Raw genomic sequence first — 19872 nt, 5'->3', positions numbered from 1 at the left:
TTATTTTCTCGACGAAACTTGGGTAAATGCTGGAGATGTTACGAGCAGAATATGGAGTGACAATACTGTACAATCTAGCCAAGACGCTTTTTCCCAGGGACTATCAACAGGTGCAGTCAATCCCACAGGTAAAGGGAAGCGACTCATAGTAGTTCACATAGGGTCCGAAGACGGATTTGTTCCAGGTGGGCTTCTATGTTTCGAATCCAAAAAAAACACCCAAGACTATCACGACGAGATGAATGGGGATTCTTTTCGTGATTGGTTGGAAGGTGTTTTGCCGAGACTCAAGGAAAATTGTGTGATTGTGATGGACAACACTCCTTATCACTCAGTGAAAAAAGAGAAATGTCCAACTACGCAATGGCGAAAGGCAGACATCATCAATTGGCTCACAAGTAAAGGGGAGGTAATCGATAACTCGATGATAATTCCGGAGTTATTAGAAGTGGTAAAACGATTGAAACCTTTGTATTCAACCTATGTAATTGACGAAATGGTTAAGGAGCAAAACAAAGTAGTCTTACGTTTACCTCCCTACCACTGTGAGCTAAATCCTATAGAATTAGCTTGGTCTGTCGTCAAAGATCACGTAAAAGCCAACAACAAAACTTTTAAGCTAGCCGACGTACATAATCTTCTAATCGAAGGTACTGTAAAAGTTACTGTTGAGATGTGGAAAAACTTTATCAGCCACACCACGAAAGCAGAAGACAAGTTTTGGGACATGGACAATTTGATTGATGAACTGATGGCAGAACAACAGAGAGTTGTACTAACTATCGGCAATTCTGATGACGAAGATGATTCTGATTTTTCTGATTTTTAGTGTTTTTTTTATTTTTGTGTAAATATTTAATTTGTTTATTTTGTGACTGAAGTTTTTTTACTATTGACAATTTTTATTTTTTAATTTATGTGTAAATATTTAATTTGTATATTTTGTGACTGAAGTTTTTTTACTATTGACAATTTTTTATTTTTTATTTTTGTGTAAATATTTAATTTGTATATATTATGTGACTGATTTTTTTTTTACATAATCTTCTAATCAAAGGTACTGTAAAAGTTACTGTTGAGATGTGGAAAAACTTTATCAGCCACTCAGCCACACCACGAAAGCAGAAGACAAGTTTTGGGACATTGACAATTTGATTGATGAACTGATGGCAGAACAACAGAGAGTTGTACTAACTATCGGCAATTCTGATGACGAAGATGATTCTGATTTTTCTGATTTTTAATGTTTTTTTATTTTTGTGTAAATATTTAATTTTTATATTTTGTGACTGAAGTTTTTTTACTGTTGACAATTTTTATTTTTTAATTTATGTGTAAATATTTAATTTGTATATTTTATGTGACTGATTTTTTTTTTACTATTGACAATATTTTTATTTTTTATACATTATATAGTTACTCGTGTGTACATTATTATTTCAATATTTGTGTATTTTATATTTATCATACAGATATACCTAATTTAATCTATAATAAATTCCGTATTTTTATTATGGACTTATTAATAAGTATTATGTTTGCTAATAAAATTAATTTTTTTTAAGTACAGCTATTTATATAGGACTAAGCATAATTCAGACATAATTATTTGGGAAACCGATTATTATTACGCAGTAACTTGTATTTGTTTAATTTTGTTGTACGGCATTGATTTCATTCTTTGTAATTCGGTGTATACACATCGACAATAGTCGGTAAAGTTCGGAAATGATCATCGGCGTATGGTAGTGGGGGAAATTGTGGTAAAGCGTTGCTACGCTCGTCATTCGAGCTGCGCAAAACCGGTGTCTTCTCTTTTGGAACGGAGTATACATATATATATATATATTTACATTATATACTCATTTGATATTTCTATTTAGTATATACTATATAAGTTATTACTAATGAGTACGGAGTGTCTGAGTACCAGAGTACCTACCTATAATAGTACCTAATGACTAACGATTAAGTTCGATAACGATTAACGATCACAAATATTGGCAATATTGAATATTCACACTAAAAAAAATATTTTAATTTATATTATTAAATTATTTACATATCTGTGTAAATTGGAACTCGAAAGGAACGAACAATATTTCGTAATTTTTCCTTGAAAAAAAGAACTCGTTCCGTTCCTCGTTCTTTTTTAATAAAAAGGAATTCGTTCAACGTGCCGTTCCTTAAAAAAGGAATTCGTTCAGGAATCCGTTCCTTTTGGAACTCGTTCCTTCCAAACACTGGGTAAAACCCATGATCACTTATGTTATACAACGAGTCCCTCCAACCCTCTCCCGCATAAAAATATAATCGCCGGACGACTGTCGACCGTATTGTGTATAGTGTACTATTATATACGATAAGCAAAGTACGAGTGCGGGTTACCGGGCTCGTGAACTGTCGTCTGTTAACTGCCATTGTGACTGTGAGGTCTGTTATTACTTATTTGACTCATTGACTGTGTTATAATTATTACTTTCACTGGGTTTTATTATTGTGAATGTGTTGTACCTTGTACATTAAATCAAAAATACTACATCTACGATTTGCTGTAATTTGGTGAGTACCTATTTAATATATTTTAAAAGTATTTATATATATATATGTTATAAACGGTTAAAATTGTGGGTGTATGTGCATGGCAAAATTGTTATTCTTTGGCTTTCAATGTAGATGTATTTTCAAATATCTACATTATTTCAACTGTGACATATTGAAGCAACTTATGATTATGGCTAACTTTATATTATAAAAAGTGCATAACTAACCTAATATTATTTTAGTATTTACTATATTAATGATATTATAAGTTTATAACAGTATTGTTATTTGTTATTATATAATACTTTGGTGAGTACCTACCATGTGTGTTTATGAATATTTGTTCTAGTTTATAGATAATATTATTATTAATGCACTAGGTATTGGATATTGATGAGATAAAATTGCTTGTTTTCTCTTTAATTTACGTGTAATATAAAAAATGTGCACTAAATATTAGAATTATTAATCCTTTACCTATGTATATTTATTTTATAACAACTTACTGAATATTTCCCATCAGGTAAAATTCATACATTTTTTTTTAGTTTAGCTTAAATATGAAAAAAATAAATTCTCTAAGTTATCGAACTAAAAAAAGGAGAATTGATGAAGAGTTGCAATCTCATTTTAGTAATGTTTCAAGTTTAGAGGATTCCTTCACTATCAATAACTCTATTAATAATACTCTAGGTGAACAAATTACTGAAAATATTGTACCTAATAATTGTAATCTGCTACCAGAAAACAATATTTCAACTAGTAATGCTTATCTCAACATTCAGGAGTCTCCTTTAGTACCTGAAAGTTCTAATGATCATTCCGATAGTGAATCTTATCCAAATATTGATTTCTTATTAGATAATAATTTAACTTTTGATACAGAAAAGTCTGAGGAAAAATCTTTTAAATCTGAATTAGCTGAATGGACTATTAAAAATAAAATTACACATACTGCTTTAAATAGTCTTTTATTAATTTTAAAAAAACATAAATGTTTTGCATCCTTGCCAAAAGATGCTAGAACTATTTTACACACAAAACCTATTGATATATGTAAAATTCGAGATGTTAATCCGGGTAAATATTACCATTTTGGAATAGAAAATGGAATTATTTGTTCCTTTTCAAATTGTGATGTAGAAGTTCAAAATTTAGATGAGATTAAGCTTGTTATTGGTATCGATGGATTACCTATTTCTAGAAGTAGTTCGAATCAATTTTGGCCTATTTTAGCATATGTAAGATCAAAATTTAATATTGTATTTCCAATTGGGTTATATTTTGGTACTGAAAAGCCTATGGACAGTAATGATTTTTTAAAGGACTTTGTGAATGAAGCAACACATTTAGTTTCGAATGGTATTATGATTAAAAATTATACTTATAAAGTGGTTATAGATGTTTTTTGTTGTGATACTCCTACAAAGGCATTCATATTAAAAATTAAAGCCCATAATGGTTTTTTTTCATGTACAAGATGCGAAATTGAAGGAGAGTAAGAGAATCGATTATGTTTTCCTTACTCTGATATTTCTAATCGAGAAGTTAAAAGAACTCATGATAATTATCTTAATCGAACTGATACAAATCACCATTCATCAGTTACTAGTATTTCATCTGTTGTAGACATATCAGGTGTTAATGTTGTATCTTCATTCTCCCTCGATTATATGCACTTGGTAACTCTTAGTGTTATGAAAAAACTTATACTGTTATGGATGAAAGGGCCATTAAATGTTCGATTACCTTCTTCAAAAATTAAACAAATTTCTAGTTTATTATTGAGTTTCAGATCTAAATTTCCTTGTGAGTTTTCCAGGAAGCCTAGAGCTATAGAAGAAGTACTACGCTGGAAAGCCACAGAATTTCGTTCATTTCTACTGTATATTGGCCCTTTAGTATTGAAAAGTATTATGTCCAAAGATTGTTTTAAAAATTTTATGGCACTCAATATAGCTATGATGATATTATTATCTCCCAATCTTGGATCATTAATACAATATGCTGATGATCTACTGAACTATTTTGTTTTAACATTTGAACAGATTTATGGACAATATCTTTTATCTTCAAATATTCATGGCTTAATTCATTTAGTAGATGATTATAAACAATATGGGCCCCTTGACAATTGCAGTGCTTTTCCATTTGAGAACTATATGAAAGTTCTCAAAAATATGTTAAGACAGCCTAATAAGCCTTTGGAACAAGTAGTTAAGAGATTCAGTGAATGCGACAACTTTAATTTGAATTTAAATCATACTAATCAAAGTGACAACAGTTTATTAATAGGACCACATAATAATGGGCCTTTATTAGTTGGTTGTGTAAATCCACAGTTTAATACCTTAGTTTTAGAAAATTATAAAATAAAATGTAAAGTAGATGCAGATTCATATTTTTCTTCTAAAACAAATGATATTATAAAATTGATTAATATTGCTCACTCAAATGTCACTGGTTCAATAGTTTTAATTGGAAGAAAATTTGAATCAAAGGAATTATTCTATGATAAACCAATTCAGTCATCTTATTTTGGAATATACACTGTTAAAAATTTATCAAAGAATTTGAGTACTTGGAATATCAATGATATCCAAAGAAAAGTTATGTTATTATCAATGAATAGCATTAGCATTGCTATTCCGTTATTACATTCTTCTTAATTAAAATTAAAACTGTAAATATAATGTTCATATCTAATAAATTGTATTACTTATCAAATATCCTATCAAGTAGTTTAAATTCAAATCCACTTGACACTCAGTTTAACAATTTAAAATTCATAGGTAATACCATTGATTATAGAATAGAATAATTATTTTTAGAACTTTGCATCAATTTTTTTAAACAGTTCTTTTCAGAACTATTCGCGTCATTTACATTAAACAGTCTTTTTTAAGACTATTTGCTTAAGTTTTATAAAATGGTTCTTTTCAGAACCAATAAACATCACTATTAAAATAATTAATCAATGGTAATATCTACTTGTAATTTTTATACAGATTTTTAAATATTTAGTAGACTCAATGAATCAAATTAACTATTGAATATCTAAATATCAAAATTAAAATACAAATTTGTTCTATATGTGTACTTAACTTGTTGCTAGCATACATTTTTAATAATAATTTAGATGTATTTAAATATATGCCTATTAAATTTTTTTTTTTTTTTATTATTTTAATATCTAATATTCATAATAGGTATATACTATATTATATGTTGATAAATAAAGAAATATTTAAATGATATGCTGTATAAGATATACATAGATGTACTTCTTGTATCTACTAAGTAGATATATTTTAGTTTTTTTTTAATTTTTAACAAAAACAAATACAGATGCAACATCATGCATAACTGATTTTTTATTATTAATGTTATCTGTCATATGTTAAGTAGTTTGTAATTTTAAATACTTATTTATCTATTCATGTTAATCATTTATTAATATTATGTTGTCATTTTAAGCTGATGAAAATCATATACAATAAAATAAAATATTTTTACCTATAGTATTACTTAAAAATTATTTTAATGGATTATCTACAAATTTCACATAAAAAGTGTTAAAATTTATTTATTTTTCACTGTATAGAACTATCATGTGGAATGTAGTACATTTTATAAAAGAAGATGCTGTTAAAGCAGTACCCAGCCATTGGATTAAAAAAGGGATGTGTGCATGGCCAAAAAAAGATATAAAAAAACATATTTACCAAAAAACAATCGTTAATAAATTTGATTTTAATTATTTTCCGGCAAGAATTTTAAAAAAAGGCATTGGTAATTTTATAATTTTTTTTTTTTTATCTATTTAGTATGTATGTATTGTGAGGTAAAAATTCTAAGTTGACTGATAAGATACCTGAACTATCAAAAAATATAGGATAAGTAATAAAATGTATAAATTTATTATAATATTATATAATAAAAAATAGTCTTTCTACCTCATATTGTATACATGTAATTTATAATTCATAGGAAGTCTAAGTATTTTGCGCATTTATTAAAATTACCTATATAAAATATTGTAGATAGTCTTCAAGAAGCTAAATCTAAAGTAAGAAAGGCCGAGAACACATCTGATCTTTCTACTAGTGAAGATATTCAAAATAAAACTAGAAGGAAAAAACATGTAGTGGAAGATGCTCCTATTTTTACTGGCTTATCAAATACAGGTAATTGTCATTATAATAATGATTTTTTTTTTTTTTAATGTGTGAATCATTAATAATAAACATTTTTATAGATGTTTTGTCTATCTCCTTGAGTCCAAAATCAAATATGCCCAACAACATTAAGGTTCAATCCTAAGTTCTGAAAAAAATTGTCCTACATTACACAGTTTAAAGGTTGGCAACCCTATTTAGAAGTTAGAAAAAAGTTATTTCATACCACCTCTGCCACTTCTAGCCAAAGTATTATACTAAAAATTGTTACAATTTTATCCTTAGTTTAAATAATTTTTAATTGATTTAATGCTTTTATTTTTCAGAAGATTTTCTTGTACCCAGTTTTAATGATAAACAAAAATACAATATACAGCATTTAAGTACTAATATTTCTAGAACAAGTGATATGAAAACTAACGAATTATATGATAATACAACAATAGGTATTGTGATTATTATAACTAATAATTTCTGTTATTATGTGTAATATGTTTTTGAATTTTAGATATCCCAACAAGAAATCCTAATGATTATGATAGAGTAGAAGATTCTAGTTCGCCAAACTTATTTGATTTTATAAATGATTCAGATTCTAACGATTCTATAGGTTAATATAAAAATTTAATATTTTTAATTGCTTTAATAATTTTTTAACAATTTTTATATCTTAGATAAAATGCAAAAGTCAACTGTTATTCATACTACTTCTTCTCCGTTTAAAGTAACTTTATTGGATTCTACTCAATTTGAAAAAACTACTGCACCATTAAATACATTTGAAAATAGGGATTCTAATATTAAAATCTCTCCAGGTAATATTAAATAAATGCACGTGATTGGTCAAGCCACTTTTTGCATTTAAGTTTCAGTTTTTTTTTTTAATGAGTTTCAAAAATTTTCAATCAATAATTTAGGGACTGATATTAAAAAAAAAATGACCTGACCATTCTCATTTAGACTTGATACTGGATTCAAATCTATTTTCATAATTCTTATTGTTTCTCTATATCAATCGGACTGATATAAGAAAGATTGATAGTGTTGTTATAGCTTAATTTTGACAGGTATCCAGTAGTTACCTTAACCTTTGTAATTACTTTTTAAAATTCACTAAAATTAGTCAAAATCTTTTCTAACAAAAAGTGTGTCTTTAAATTGTACGTACTTTCGTATTAATAATATTTAGTCAGAATATATTTTTATATTTCAGTTGATAACTCTTCGGCTATGTTCATTCCATCATCTTCAGTCCACAAACCTTTAAACCTAAACTGTACTACTCCTAACACAATTCTAAATATATCATATTCTAATGGTAATGTTCTAATATATTATAAATATTTATTATCAACCTTTTCTAATATAAACCATTACTTTTTTTATTTATAATTCAGATACATTGAAAAAAATTTTAAGTGTCGTCTTAAAAATAAAATATGACGTTGAGAACTTGACACATAATCAAAACAGAATGAATAACATTTTAAATGATGTAATATTAACAAATGACAAAAGTGTTTTAAGTCAGGAGGATTCAGTAACAACTGTAAATGATGCCAATGATTATAGTTTGATGTTGCCATTGCACAATGAAGATGAACTAAGTGATTTTGAAAACAAATTACTAAACAAATCTTTCAGATTAAATGTTGTAAATTATTTTTTTATGCATACTTCATTATGTGTATATATTATACTTATGACTAAACAATTTTAAATATTTAAATATTGATTTCAGGTTAATGGTCTAAAACGTTTAATGAAAAATACGTTAACATCTACTATAAGACAAATTCTAAGAACTATTTTTGATGGTGAGCTATTGCAAAATTTTAGTTATGTTGGTCAAAAAAAGAAAAAAATATTTTCAACGTTAGCATCTTGTGCTATTATTTTTGGTAAGACAAAAACATTTCTATAAAAATATATATTTATTTTCCTATGAATTTTTTATATTTGAAATTCTCAGTGGTTTCAGTACCTTCATAATGTCATTAATTATGTAAATGTTTATAACTCTTCTGCATCTACTTAAGGAATTTTATCAATACTCATTAAAATCTAAACTACTGTATATAGCTATATATTTGAACATTGTATACCTACTAATTAAAATAATGTAATCTTAATTATTTTTATTTTTAGAAGCCATAAGAACAATGAAACTTTTTCATGATGTGCCCAATTCAAATATCGAAACACCTATCAAAATTTATATCGCTGGAGCAGCATTTCGCAAAAAAAAATAAATATTTATATATTTACTTATAAATGATTTATTTACAAAATATTATTTTTGAATATCATATTATAATAAAGTGTATTTGCTCAATTTTCTTTATTTTTAATTTATTTATCTTATTTCAAAAAAATACTAAATACAATACAATTATGTTTGTATTACATGACTAACATTATTGGAATAAAAAACATATATTTAAAACAGTTTTCCTACTTGAATATTTTAAAAAATGCTATACATATTTTGTGTAGACAATATTTTCAAAGAAATTTTTAGTTGCTGATATAAAGTAAAAAAAAAAAATATTTTACTAAAATAAAATAAAATTATTAAAAAATATCAAAAAATAATTTTTAAATAATATTATAGTATAATTTATTAAATAATTAAATAATATTATTTATGAATTATTATAATAATATTATTTATGAAATAATATAATAATATTATTTATGAAATAATATAATAATAATGGAATTGTTGCCAAAAAATAATACTATAATAATACAATAACATTATTGTACTCAATTTCTAATTAAATTATAATCATTAAATAATATTACTCATTATAAATGAAATGTATTTATAACATTATTATAATATAATTTTGCTACCTGGGGTCGTTCCAAAAGGTTGCAAACAAAGCGGTTTCGAGATTACTCATCTTCTGTTGAAGGTGCGTTGCTTCATTCCTCACAATGTCTTTTTGCTCTTTATCGGAAGATATGCTGGTTAGAGCTTCTTCGATTTCCGAATAGCCCTCGACTATGGCTTTCGTTGCTTCAGCTCGACAAGACCAACGAGTGTCGCTAAGCTTTTTCAACACGTAAAACTGTCCGCTTTTTTTCTTCGATAATTTCTCAATCAAAATTCGATATCGCTCTGCACTTGCTGTGAAAAACGTGTATAAATCCTGCATGAAATCAAAGAATTGAACAGCCGAGGGACAAGAATTAGCCGCTGCTTTTCCTACTAAATTGAGAGAATGACCACAACATGGTACAAATGCCGATAAATGATTTTTCTCCAGAATAAGAGCCTGCATCCCTCTATATTTGCCACTCATGTTTGCAGCATTGTCGTATGACTGGCCGCGGCAATCCATGATGTCTATTTGATGGTCACCTAAAAATTTGAGTAGAGCGTTTGCTGTGGCTTCGCCAGTATGACCGCAGTTTGGTAAAAAGGTGAGGAATCTTTCTTTTGGCGTCGATCCTTCCATGTATCGAACAACTATAGTTAGTTGATCGATGTGAGATTCGTCGGGAGTAAAGTCTACTGATACAGAATAATATTTGGATTTTTTTATCCTGGATACTATTTCAGTAAGTACTTTATCACCCATACATCTGATCAGTTCTTCGCAAATCGTAGACGAAAGGTAATTGACATGACCACTCCCTTTGTTTGCATGCTCTTTTAAGTGGGTGGCCAGGATAGGTTCATACTCTGCTAGCAATTCCAAAATTCCCAGGAAATTTCCATTTCTCGATGACCCAACAATTTCATTGTCACCTCGGAAGGCTAATCCGCGTTCAGCAATGAATTTGATAGTCCTAACGATAATTCTAAGGATTTTTCACCAATACTCGATTTGTTGTAGTTCTTGCATCGCTAGCTCTTGATCGATACGTCCTGCGACTTTTCCCCGTTGCACTAAACTCATTACTGATTCCAAATGAGTCTTCGAAATCTCATGATCATATAGACGATCGGATGCGTGCTTCCAGTCATTGAAGCCTTCTCTACTGAGTTTGGTGTTTTGAGAGGACATTAATTTACATGGATAACAATATATTTTTCCCTTAGATGGAGAAAAGCAAAGCCAGAATCGATTGACGGTTTCTTGATTTTTATTGCGGCGTGTAAACATGTTTTTTGTACATTTCCGAACAAAGTTAGAATTATCTCGCGGCTCATCTTGATAAAATGGAACTGTATTTTGCATAGACAATTTATCGCAATTTTGAAGTTCTGTCGAACTTTTTTTCGCCCAATATTCGATCATTTCTTTTGTTATATTGGCAGGCCAAAGACCTATGTCATTTTTGAAACCGCAAAATGTTGCTTCATCTTGGAGCTGATATTCAGTTATAGAAAACTGTGTGTTGTCACTTGATGAAACCTCAACCTCAGGATGATCTTGGATACTGTCGACCACGTCTTCATCTTCTGTTAAATCTCCTACTATTTTTTTAGGATCTTGAGGTATTTCTTCTTTATTTGATGATTTAAAAAAATAGGTCAGTTTGGATGTTTTAGCTAAAGTTTCTTCAGATTTCTTGTTACGTTCTGCTTGCAGTTTCCTCTTCTGAGAGCCACTAGCAAAAACTCGAGGAGTTTTGTGGCGATCACTCATGATTCCACTATAAAGTAATCTCGTGTACTAGTTGTTGTAGGTATGATTATGTACAGTGTACACCACTGTACCACTGTGTCTATGTGTTGGAGAGTTGGACTGTGATAGGCGCGAGTGTACGAGGGCCGCAATATAAATAACTAAATATAATATTATTATTCTAATAATTATGATAATAATAATATTAAAATAATATTAATGATAGTTGACATTTACTCGATAATCGGATAATCAATAAAAAATTAATTAGTATTTCTTTTATTTACTTATTATTGTTGAACAATTTAAAATTAAGTCATAATATTTTGCTTTCAGAATAATATAAAAATCAAAATACCATTAAGATTTAGTGCAACAACTTAGGTATTGCAGACTATTAAACGGAATTTAACTACACTGAATTAATAATAATGTAAACTTATACACACAAATAAATAATAAATAATATGCTTTTCGTAAGCTAACAGTAAAAATATTATTTTATTAGATGGTCACCGTGTAGTCTATATTCATAATATTTTACAGATATAATTCACCAAACAAAATAAAAACGGTTAAGTAAAATTACAAGTAAATCTAACCTTACAAGTTAATTACAACCATACTTATAGTGAGCACATACATCTTTCCGTGTGTTGCGGGGTCGACCAGTTCTTCCGGGTTGCCCCGGAGACACTCAGCCCCTTTATGTAACCGCGGGGTTGTCTCTTCCGGGCAGTAGTCCCGGATTGCTCCAGGGGTCCCACCCGGGGCGCCGCCTCACCTCGGGCGCCATAATGAGTGACCGCCGCGGCCAGAGCCCGACGGATTATCGCCTGAGTCAAACCCCTTCTACTAAGGCGGTACTCCCACAACCACCACGAGTCCTTCCTCAAGTGTGCCTTCCCCGGTGCGGGCGAGCGCGTGTCCTCGGTGAGTCCACGCGGTCGTGCGCCTCGGGTCCAGCACCCCCGGAGCGTCGAGGCGCTATTAGCAAGCCGACTCGACGGGGCTTACTCCGAGTCCCGTGGTACAAGGTTTGAACCCGGCGTTCAGGCCCTCGCAACTGCCTTGTCCGCAAGCAAGTCGGTCGGGGCACCGCTGTGTGTACCGCGACGACTCCTTTATAGCGCGTACGGTTTTGATCTTTATCGACAGATTGCCGTTTCTGCCGGTGCCTCTCTCGTATCAAGCCCCGAGCCGGCTGAATACGTGCACGTGCTTCGCCCGATGGGTGGTCTGGCCCCTTTAGTTCGAGCTCTCGGTCTAGGCAAGAATTTGTTCATAGGGAGCGAGGACACCCAATTCGCCCCGCGAGATTTCTCCGTCCGACCCGGTTCCGAAGAGACCGGGCATTCAGTCCGTCCCGCAAGGTATCCCGTTCCTCGCTCCCGGCTAGGCGGGTCTTAGTACGGAGGGCGTTCGACGATCCTGTGGGAGCGCCGTCTTAGGGCCCTTTAGGTGCGGCTATCGGGTCCCGCTTCGCCTGCCACTATCCGGTACTTCGCAGACTTTCGCCCCGCCGCCATCGGTGACAGCGACGGTCGTTCCGGCTAGGCCCACTCGGACGATTTGTTCCCGCGTGGATAGGGGAGACTGTCCCCATGCCTCTGGCAGTGCGCCGTGCCCTGCACGTACGCCCTTTAGCCACACGCCCGACCGCTGTGGTTTTAAAATTAGGGGTCTGGGTCGTGCCCGCGGGGTCGCCCTACATCTTTACGTTCTAGGACCTCCCGGGAGAAGTTTTTGAACGCAAGGAACATGGCCTCCGTGGAGGTCATGGTATCGCAGTCGCACGGCCAGTCCACACCTTCCGCTTGCGCTGCGACTGCGAGCTTGTTTCTTTCCTGGCTATATGATGGGCAATCGTATAGCACATGCTCCGCGGTTTCCTCTGGAAGACCGCATCGGCAACGTGCCTCGCCTCGAAGGTTGAAACGACAGAGCGACGAATTGAAATTCCCGTGCCCGGTCACAAACTGCGAGATGTAGTGGTCCGGAACGAACCACGGCCTCTCGAGCCTGCGCCGCACGTCCGGTAACCAAATCGCCGTCCGCCTACCTTTGTCGCTGGCGACCCATCTCTCCTGCCAGAGGCGTATGGTAGTGTCGTAATACTGTTTCGCCTTTCCAGCAACTTCTGACGCCGACTTGTTTCCTCTCCTCACGGCGTTCTTATCCCGTTCGATCTTAGCCAGCCGAACTAGTTCTAAGTCGAGGGGAGGTACTCCGGCTAGGACCTGGAGCGCCATCGTCGACGTGGTCTTATACGCGCCCGTCATTGCCAGTAACGGGCGTCTTTGGGCGGTGTTAGCCCGTGTTCGATGCCGGTACTGCGCCATGCAGCGCTCGGCCCATACCGAGGCCGCATAACTCATACGCGGCAGGAACACCGATTTGTACAGGATCCTCGTCGTCCTTTCTTTAAGGCCCCAGCTAGCCTTAGCCACAGATATTAGTCGACTGAATAGCGCTACCGAGGACGCAGCCTTTTCCGCCAGATGGGAGCTAAACTTCCTTTGCGGGTCAAACGTGACCCCGAGGTATTTCGCCTCCGGGGTCATTTTTACCTTAGTCCCACCAAGTCGCAAGTCAAGGGGCTTACTTAGTTGGCCCTTGATCCACAAGGTCTGCGACTTGGCCGCCGAGAAGGTGAGTTTCCTGTCGGAGGCCCATCTCGACGCTATTTCTAGCAGCGCGTTCCGTGAGCTCCGGACGGTGTTTCCCGGAGATGAGTAGCGCGAAATCGTCCGCGTACGCGACTATCTCCGTCCCCGGGGGAAGATCGCCGGACAAGAGCGGGTTGACCGCGTACCTCCAGAGGTCGGGACCGAACTCCGAGCCCTGCGGGCAACCCTTTGTTAGGGTCGTCGAGAGTGTCATGTCTCCAATCGCCAGGTGGGCCTTTCGGTCGTCTAGGTAGCTCTTTGTCAGGGCGATCAACCCAGAGCCGCATTTAACCTGTTCAAGATCTTTCATTAGTTGCGCCCACCAGAGGCAGTCGAAGGCCCCCGATATATCCAGGAATACGCCTACGACGTATTTCTCCCGCCTTTCATCTGACCAGCCAAAGGCGTGTGTCATTGCATCTACGGTCGATAGGTTCTTGGTGAAACCAAATTGTCTGGCCGACATATGGATGTCCGTATCTTTACGGATTCTCGCCACGATAAGGTGTTCCAGTGCCTTAGCTAGAACTGGGAGTAAGCTAATGGGTCGATACGACCTAGCCTCCGTCGGGTCCTTATCGGGCGATTTCCTAATGACGACCAGCGCCGCGTTCTTCCACAGGCTCGGGAATGTCCTCGTAGCCAGTGAGGTATTGAACGCAAACGTAATTTGGTTTTGGAGGACGGGCCACGCTTGCCGTAAAATTCCTGCCGTGATCCCGTCCAGGCCCGGGGCCTTACATGTTTAGTGAGCACATACAGTTGAATATTTTCAACTATTATATTTGTATTTTATTATGGTAATGTAATGACCACTTGGTTTTGACAACACGGATCGCATAAAATCGCCGTTTCCAATCCCCTTATTACTGTGTATTAGTTAGTAGTACTAAATAGTTCATAATATAATAGTCAATTATAGGTACTTACGCGTTATTGTATAATGCTGCTGCTATTCAAAATGTAAACATTTAAATATAAATAATGATTAATTATAAATAATAATGTCGTACCATTCACACATAGAAAAAGGAAAATCGAATAATATTATTATTGTGCATATAGCGTTTGCGAGTTCGCGTCAATCGTAAGAGCGGTGGGGTTTAGGATGCGCCGGATTTACTGATAAACAAACTTGCTGGCTACATAAAATTTCACGGAATTACCCATCGGCAATCAGTGTTAAATTTATTTTTATCCTGTTGGCCACTTTCAACGGGACGGCGCGCGACGGGGTGACGGTGCATTTGTGATTTGAAAGATTTTTTTTTTCCGAAGTCACTATTGTGGAGGCCCCTTTTTTGTGGATGCCCCGGGGCTATCGCCCCGGTTGCCCTCCCCTAAATCCAGCCCTGGTCTTACAGAGTATACAACAGACATTAACTATTAATTATTCCTAGGTATATCTGTACCTTATTATAGTAATTAGATTTATACACAAGTCATAATATTTATTTTGACAAAATAAAGTAAACCAATACCATGTCAATAATTAAAAAAAAACAATCAGATAGATATATAATTTTGATTTTATTATAGAAAAAAATTATAATTATTAGTGTATTACATTTTTATTAATAACATTTTGATTTTTCCAAAGGCAAGAAGGGGCTCTCTATAAATAAGTTTTTATAGGCGCTAAAATTTGTGCATTCCTTATGATTATTCATTTTTTTAATTATTTAAAGACAGATTTTAATAATCACATTAAAAAGGAAATTTTTATTATGTTACTATACATATATATATATAACAAATAATTTAAACACTGAATTTAATACTGTAATTTTTTTTTTAAATTTAAAATTAAGTGTACAATTATTCTAAGTTATTAATTAGTAATTTATTAGAATTAACAAATTTAATTTCTTTTAATTAATTCAAAAATATATTGTAATTGAGTAATTTTGGCATTGTAATATGTAAGATTTATCATAATTACAAAGCTATTCTCACTGTGAACTAATAAGCTAATAAAAAAGTATTTTAAATTTTTCAGGTAGGTATTATAAAGATCATAATTTTAGATTTAACTTAAAATTACAAATAATAGTTGTTTGTATATTCTTACTTATTCTTACATTGTGCTTTAAGCAATAGATGAAAATTCTTTTTCCCTTTCTGTCCAACATAACTATAATTTTTCAACAATTCATCGTGAAACATCTGTCGCAAAATTTCTCTCACTGTAGGTACCAAATCTTTTTTTGAATAACGCTTTATTTCATAAATCTAAAACAAGTTATTGAAAAAAAAAATAATTTTAAATAATATATACTTTCATTTAGATAAAGTCAAATTTATTAAATCAATATTAATGACAATCAAGGTAAAAATATTTGAGTTATATTGAACTATATAATATGTATTCTCTGTATATTGGAGAAAATCTTACAACACTTGATCTAAATCCTCTATCACATAGTTATCTTTCAAATTCATCTAATGAATCTTCATTAAAAATAGGAAAACACTCTCCAAATATATTTTCAGTTTCTACGTCAGATGGATTTATATTAAGTCCACTGAAATTAGTTGTAAAAAAAAGGCCAAACTTTGGAATAATACATACAAAAGGAAATAGTGTGTTTTAAGGTCTACTTAAGTGATCTGATAACTCCTCAAAAGTCCTCAACAACAAAGTGTACGGATAACAGTTGGCTACACTGCAAAGATGCTCAAAGCTTGTTTTTCGAGATTTACTCAGTAAATATTGATTTTACATAAAAAATATTCTATACCTTTTTTTGTCAGAGCAATATTGATCATGACAAACGCCAATCAAATTGTGGAAAAAATAAAAGATAATATTAATTTCACTTATCACCATATTATTTATTTATATCATAATTCATAACATACTATTACATGATATAATATTTAAACCAATGATAAAAATGTATTATTCCATTATACATTCATTTGTTTATTCATCTTCATCATCATCAATAGTATGTTAAAAATCTGCCGGATTAGTTTCATCCAATCCTGGAATTTCAGTGTTGTCCATGATTTGTTTTTCCAACTTATCGTCTTCAACTGGCTCTGTATTTTAACAAGATTGACCTTGACCAGAGTATGTTATATTCTTCCTCCGGATTGTGACAATAGTTCAAATAGGGTGACTCACGTAATAGTCTTCTCAAATCACAAGTCAAAATTTGTATTTGCAGAACACATATGAGTGAGTGGAATAGACAATTACCATCACCTGGAATCTCCGTGTTTCTGCGGAAAAAGACTTCGGGAGTAATGCATTTGCGAACCTCATCATATATACGAAGTTGTTGGGTGAGAAATTGATTTTGGCCAAGCTGTACATTTTCTACATTTTCGATAGCCCTGTATTGCACGACATTCTCTTGGTCTTTATGACTGTCCAATTTCTGTCTTTTCCTGCAAAACAAAATGAAGAAATCATATAGTAATAAAATAATAATATTGAGGCATATAATTACAATTTCGATTTTTAAAATATGAAATTTAATTACATTTGTAAATCATCCAATTGTTTTTGGGCTAATTCTTCAACATTACGTTGACTGAATTCTCCTTGACAATTAGTATCTGATTTTGGATCTAGGTTTTCTATTTTCTTAAATCTTTACAACGCTGACGATATGTCCTCATTATCTCACAGTTTATTTTTCTTTTTCTTTTTTTTTCACTGCGATAAAAAAAAAAAAAAAAAAAATTAAGTCATATATTATAATTTCAGTCTCTAAATATATTATTTTGTTATTATTGTTGCATATTCAGCATTTATATTACATTTAATATTTATATATAATCAGCAGTATCATATTATGATCGGTGGGGACTGTCCATCGATTATTATTATGTAAAATTACAATATACGAGCACTACGATTTATGCTGTCAACAATAAAGGTTTATAAAACATGTTTATATTGTTATTTATAATAATAATAAATAACAAATTGGCGACGAGGAAAATATTAGTTTAATCGTAATCACTAGTGTATTAAATGTTTCAAGTGTTGTATTCATACTAATACAAAATGGCGACTCCTAAGACAGAATCCATAGTGAACTTCAATCTAGTTATAGGGTCACCTGGAATCTTTTCTAACAGGTATGGATATTACAATTTTTGAATCAAAATTGACAAATTTTTTTTTGGCAAATGCAATCGAAAATAATATTCAAAAAAGAGCAATATTATTATCATCCGTTAGTGAAGAAATTCACAAAGTACTTTTTAGCCTATGCGTTCCTAGCACGCCTAACGATGTAGAGTATGACACTCTAATAAAAAGTTTGAACCAATAAAATCGTACTTTGCGGCTAGGTATACATTTTATCAGGCTAAACAAAGACAGGATGAATCAGTGTGCCAATGGGGTGCACGTGTCAAAAATCTTGCTTCAAAATGTGGTTTTTCGTCAGAACTATCAACAGTTATTCGAGACATATTCGTTGTCGGTATGGGTTCAGGACCAATTCAAGATCGTCTGTTAGAAGAAGATGCCTCAAAAGTTGAAGTTACATATTCAAATCTAATTGAAATTGCGACAGCCAAAGAAGCTGTAATAAATGACAAAAGTGGCTGGAAAAAAGAAGAATACGCAGACTTGAAGTACCAAAAGAAAAATAATGGACATAATCAAGCCAAGCAGGGTTTCAACACACACAAAGAATCAAAAATCAAATGTGAGATTTGTGGCCGTTCCAATCATTTTCAAAAAGACTGCAGATACAAGGGCTACAAATGCAACAATTGCGGTGAAAAGGGTCATTTGTCTACAGTAATGTAAAAAAGGTAAGAAGGAAATGAAAAATAATAAAACACAAAATAAATTTTTATATGATAACGATGATGATGACGAAACAGTTAATTATGATCTTTCAAATACTTTTTTTTTCTATAATTGATCAAAACTCTCAAAACAAAGCTGTGAAACCGTTTACAGTAAATGTAATTGTAGAAAAAAACAATGTAAGCTTCGAAATTGATACCGGTTCACAACACAGCGTAATTTCAAAAAGATTATATAGCAAACTGTTTAGTCATATCGAATTAAAAGATAATGACATTTCGATATCTGATTACGTCGGCAACGACATTAAACCGATAGGAAAAATATTTGTTGACTCGGTATATCAAAACAAAAAATTTACGATGTGTCTTTATGTAATCGACAATGGTGGTCCTCCATTAATATGCCGAAACGATATAAAAAACATAAAATGTTTTACCTTGTTCAATATGGAAAATGACGTAAGTGTAGATAATATTATAAAAAAATATAACAACGTTTTTAAAGATGAAATAGGTACTTTTAACAAATACGAAATTTCATTAAATATCAAAGCTGGGGCGGTACCTAAATTTTGCAAACCTAGGTCTATCCCTTTAGCATTAAAAGAAAAAGTTGAAACCGAAATTGATCGTTTAATTAAAAGCAATATTTTAGTTCTTATCGACTATAGTGAATGGGCAACTCCAATAGTACCAATATTGAAACCAGATGGCACGGTTAGAATTTGTGGTGATTTTAAAATAACAATAAATCCGGTATTAGAAGGGACTGAATACCCTCTTCCAAAAATAGAACATTTATATGCGAATGTTAGTGGTTCAAGATATTTTTCGAAAATAGACTTAAAAGACGCATATCAACAAATGGTTATTAAAGAATCTGATCGCAAATATACCACTATTAATACACATAAAGGTTTATTTAACTATACCCGTAACCCTTTTGGAATAAAATCGTCGGCTGGGGAGTTCCAAAAAGCTATGGAAACTTCCACAGCGGGTCTTGAGGGCATTGGTATATTCCAAGATGACATTATTGTTGCAGGTTCCACTATCACAGAACACAACTCTCGTTTAGAAAAATTACTAAATGTATTGTCAAATGTTGGTTTAAGA

General features: G+C 32.6%; 3 protein-coding genes and 1 pseudogene across 3 annotated transcripts; 3 read left to right on the top strand and 1 right to left on the bottom strand.

Moving 5' to 3' along the window:
- Positions 1 to 238: 238 nt before the first annotated feature.
- Positions 239 to 829, top strand: LOC112597289. Its single transcript, XM_025343256.1, has one exon. The coding sequence runs from the start codon at positions 239 to 241 to the stop codon at positions 827 to 829; it is 591 nt and encodes a 196-aa protein (XP_025199041.1).
- Positions 830 to 9577: 8748 nt separating this feature from the next.
- Positions 9578 to 11326, bottom strand: LOC112597288 (zinc finger MYM-type protein 1-like). Its single transcript, XM_025343254.1, has 2 exons — positions 10578 to 11326; positions 9578 to 10523 (listed from the first exon to the last, which is right to left on the bottom strand). Exons 1-2 carry the CDS (start codon positions 11324 to 11326, stop codon positions 9578 to 9580), a joined length of 1695 nt encoding a protein of 564 aa, XP_025199039.1.
- Positions 11327 to 18071: 6745 nt separating this feature from the next.
- LOC112597287 lies at positions 18072 to 18751 on the top strand (annotated as a pseudogene).
- Positions 18752 to 19210: 459 nt separating this feature from the next.
- Positions 19211 to 19860, top strand: LOC112597285 (uncharacterized protein K02A2.6-like; the record flags this gene model as incomplete). The annotated part of the gene is made up of 2 exons (XM_025343253.1): positions 19211 to 19215; positions 19341 to 19860. Coding segments are annotated over exons 1-2 (525 nt in total), but the record flags the coding sequence as incomplete, so codon positions are not given.
- Positions 19861 to 19872: the final 12 nt, after the last annotated feature.

Source organism: Melanaphis sacchari, unplaced genomic scaffold (genome assembly GCF_002803265.2).
Source record: "Melanaphis sacchari strain LSU unplaced genomic scaffold, SCAv2.0 Contig409_pilon_pilon, whole genome shotgun sequence".
Lineage (NCBI taxonomy): Eukaryota > Metazoa > Arthropoda > Insecta > Hemiptera > Aphididae > Melanaphis > Melanaphis sacchari.
The sequence above is the reverse complement of the archived record's forward strand: the minus strand, read 5'-3'. Positions and strand labels throughout refer to the sequence as shown.

What these genes read in the sequence shown, in the direction of transcription:
- LOC112597289 (XM_025343256.1), top strand. Translation starts at nt 239, where the DNA reads ATGAATGGGGATTCTTTTCGTGATTGGTTGGAAGGTGTTTTGCCGAGA.
- LOC112597288 (XM_025343254.1), bottom strand. Translation starts at nt 11,326, where the DNA reads ATGAGTGATCGCCACAAAACTCCTCGAGTTTTTGCTAGTGGCTCTCAG. An exon ending in ATCGATCAAGAGCTAGCGAT is followed by an intron (nt 10,524 to 10,577) that starts GCAAGAACTACA and finishes AATTATCGTTAG; the next exon opens with GACTATCAAATTCATTGCTG.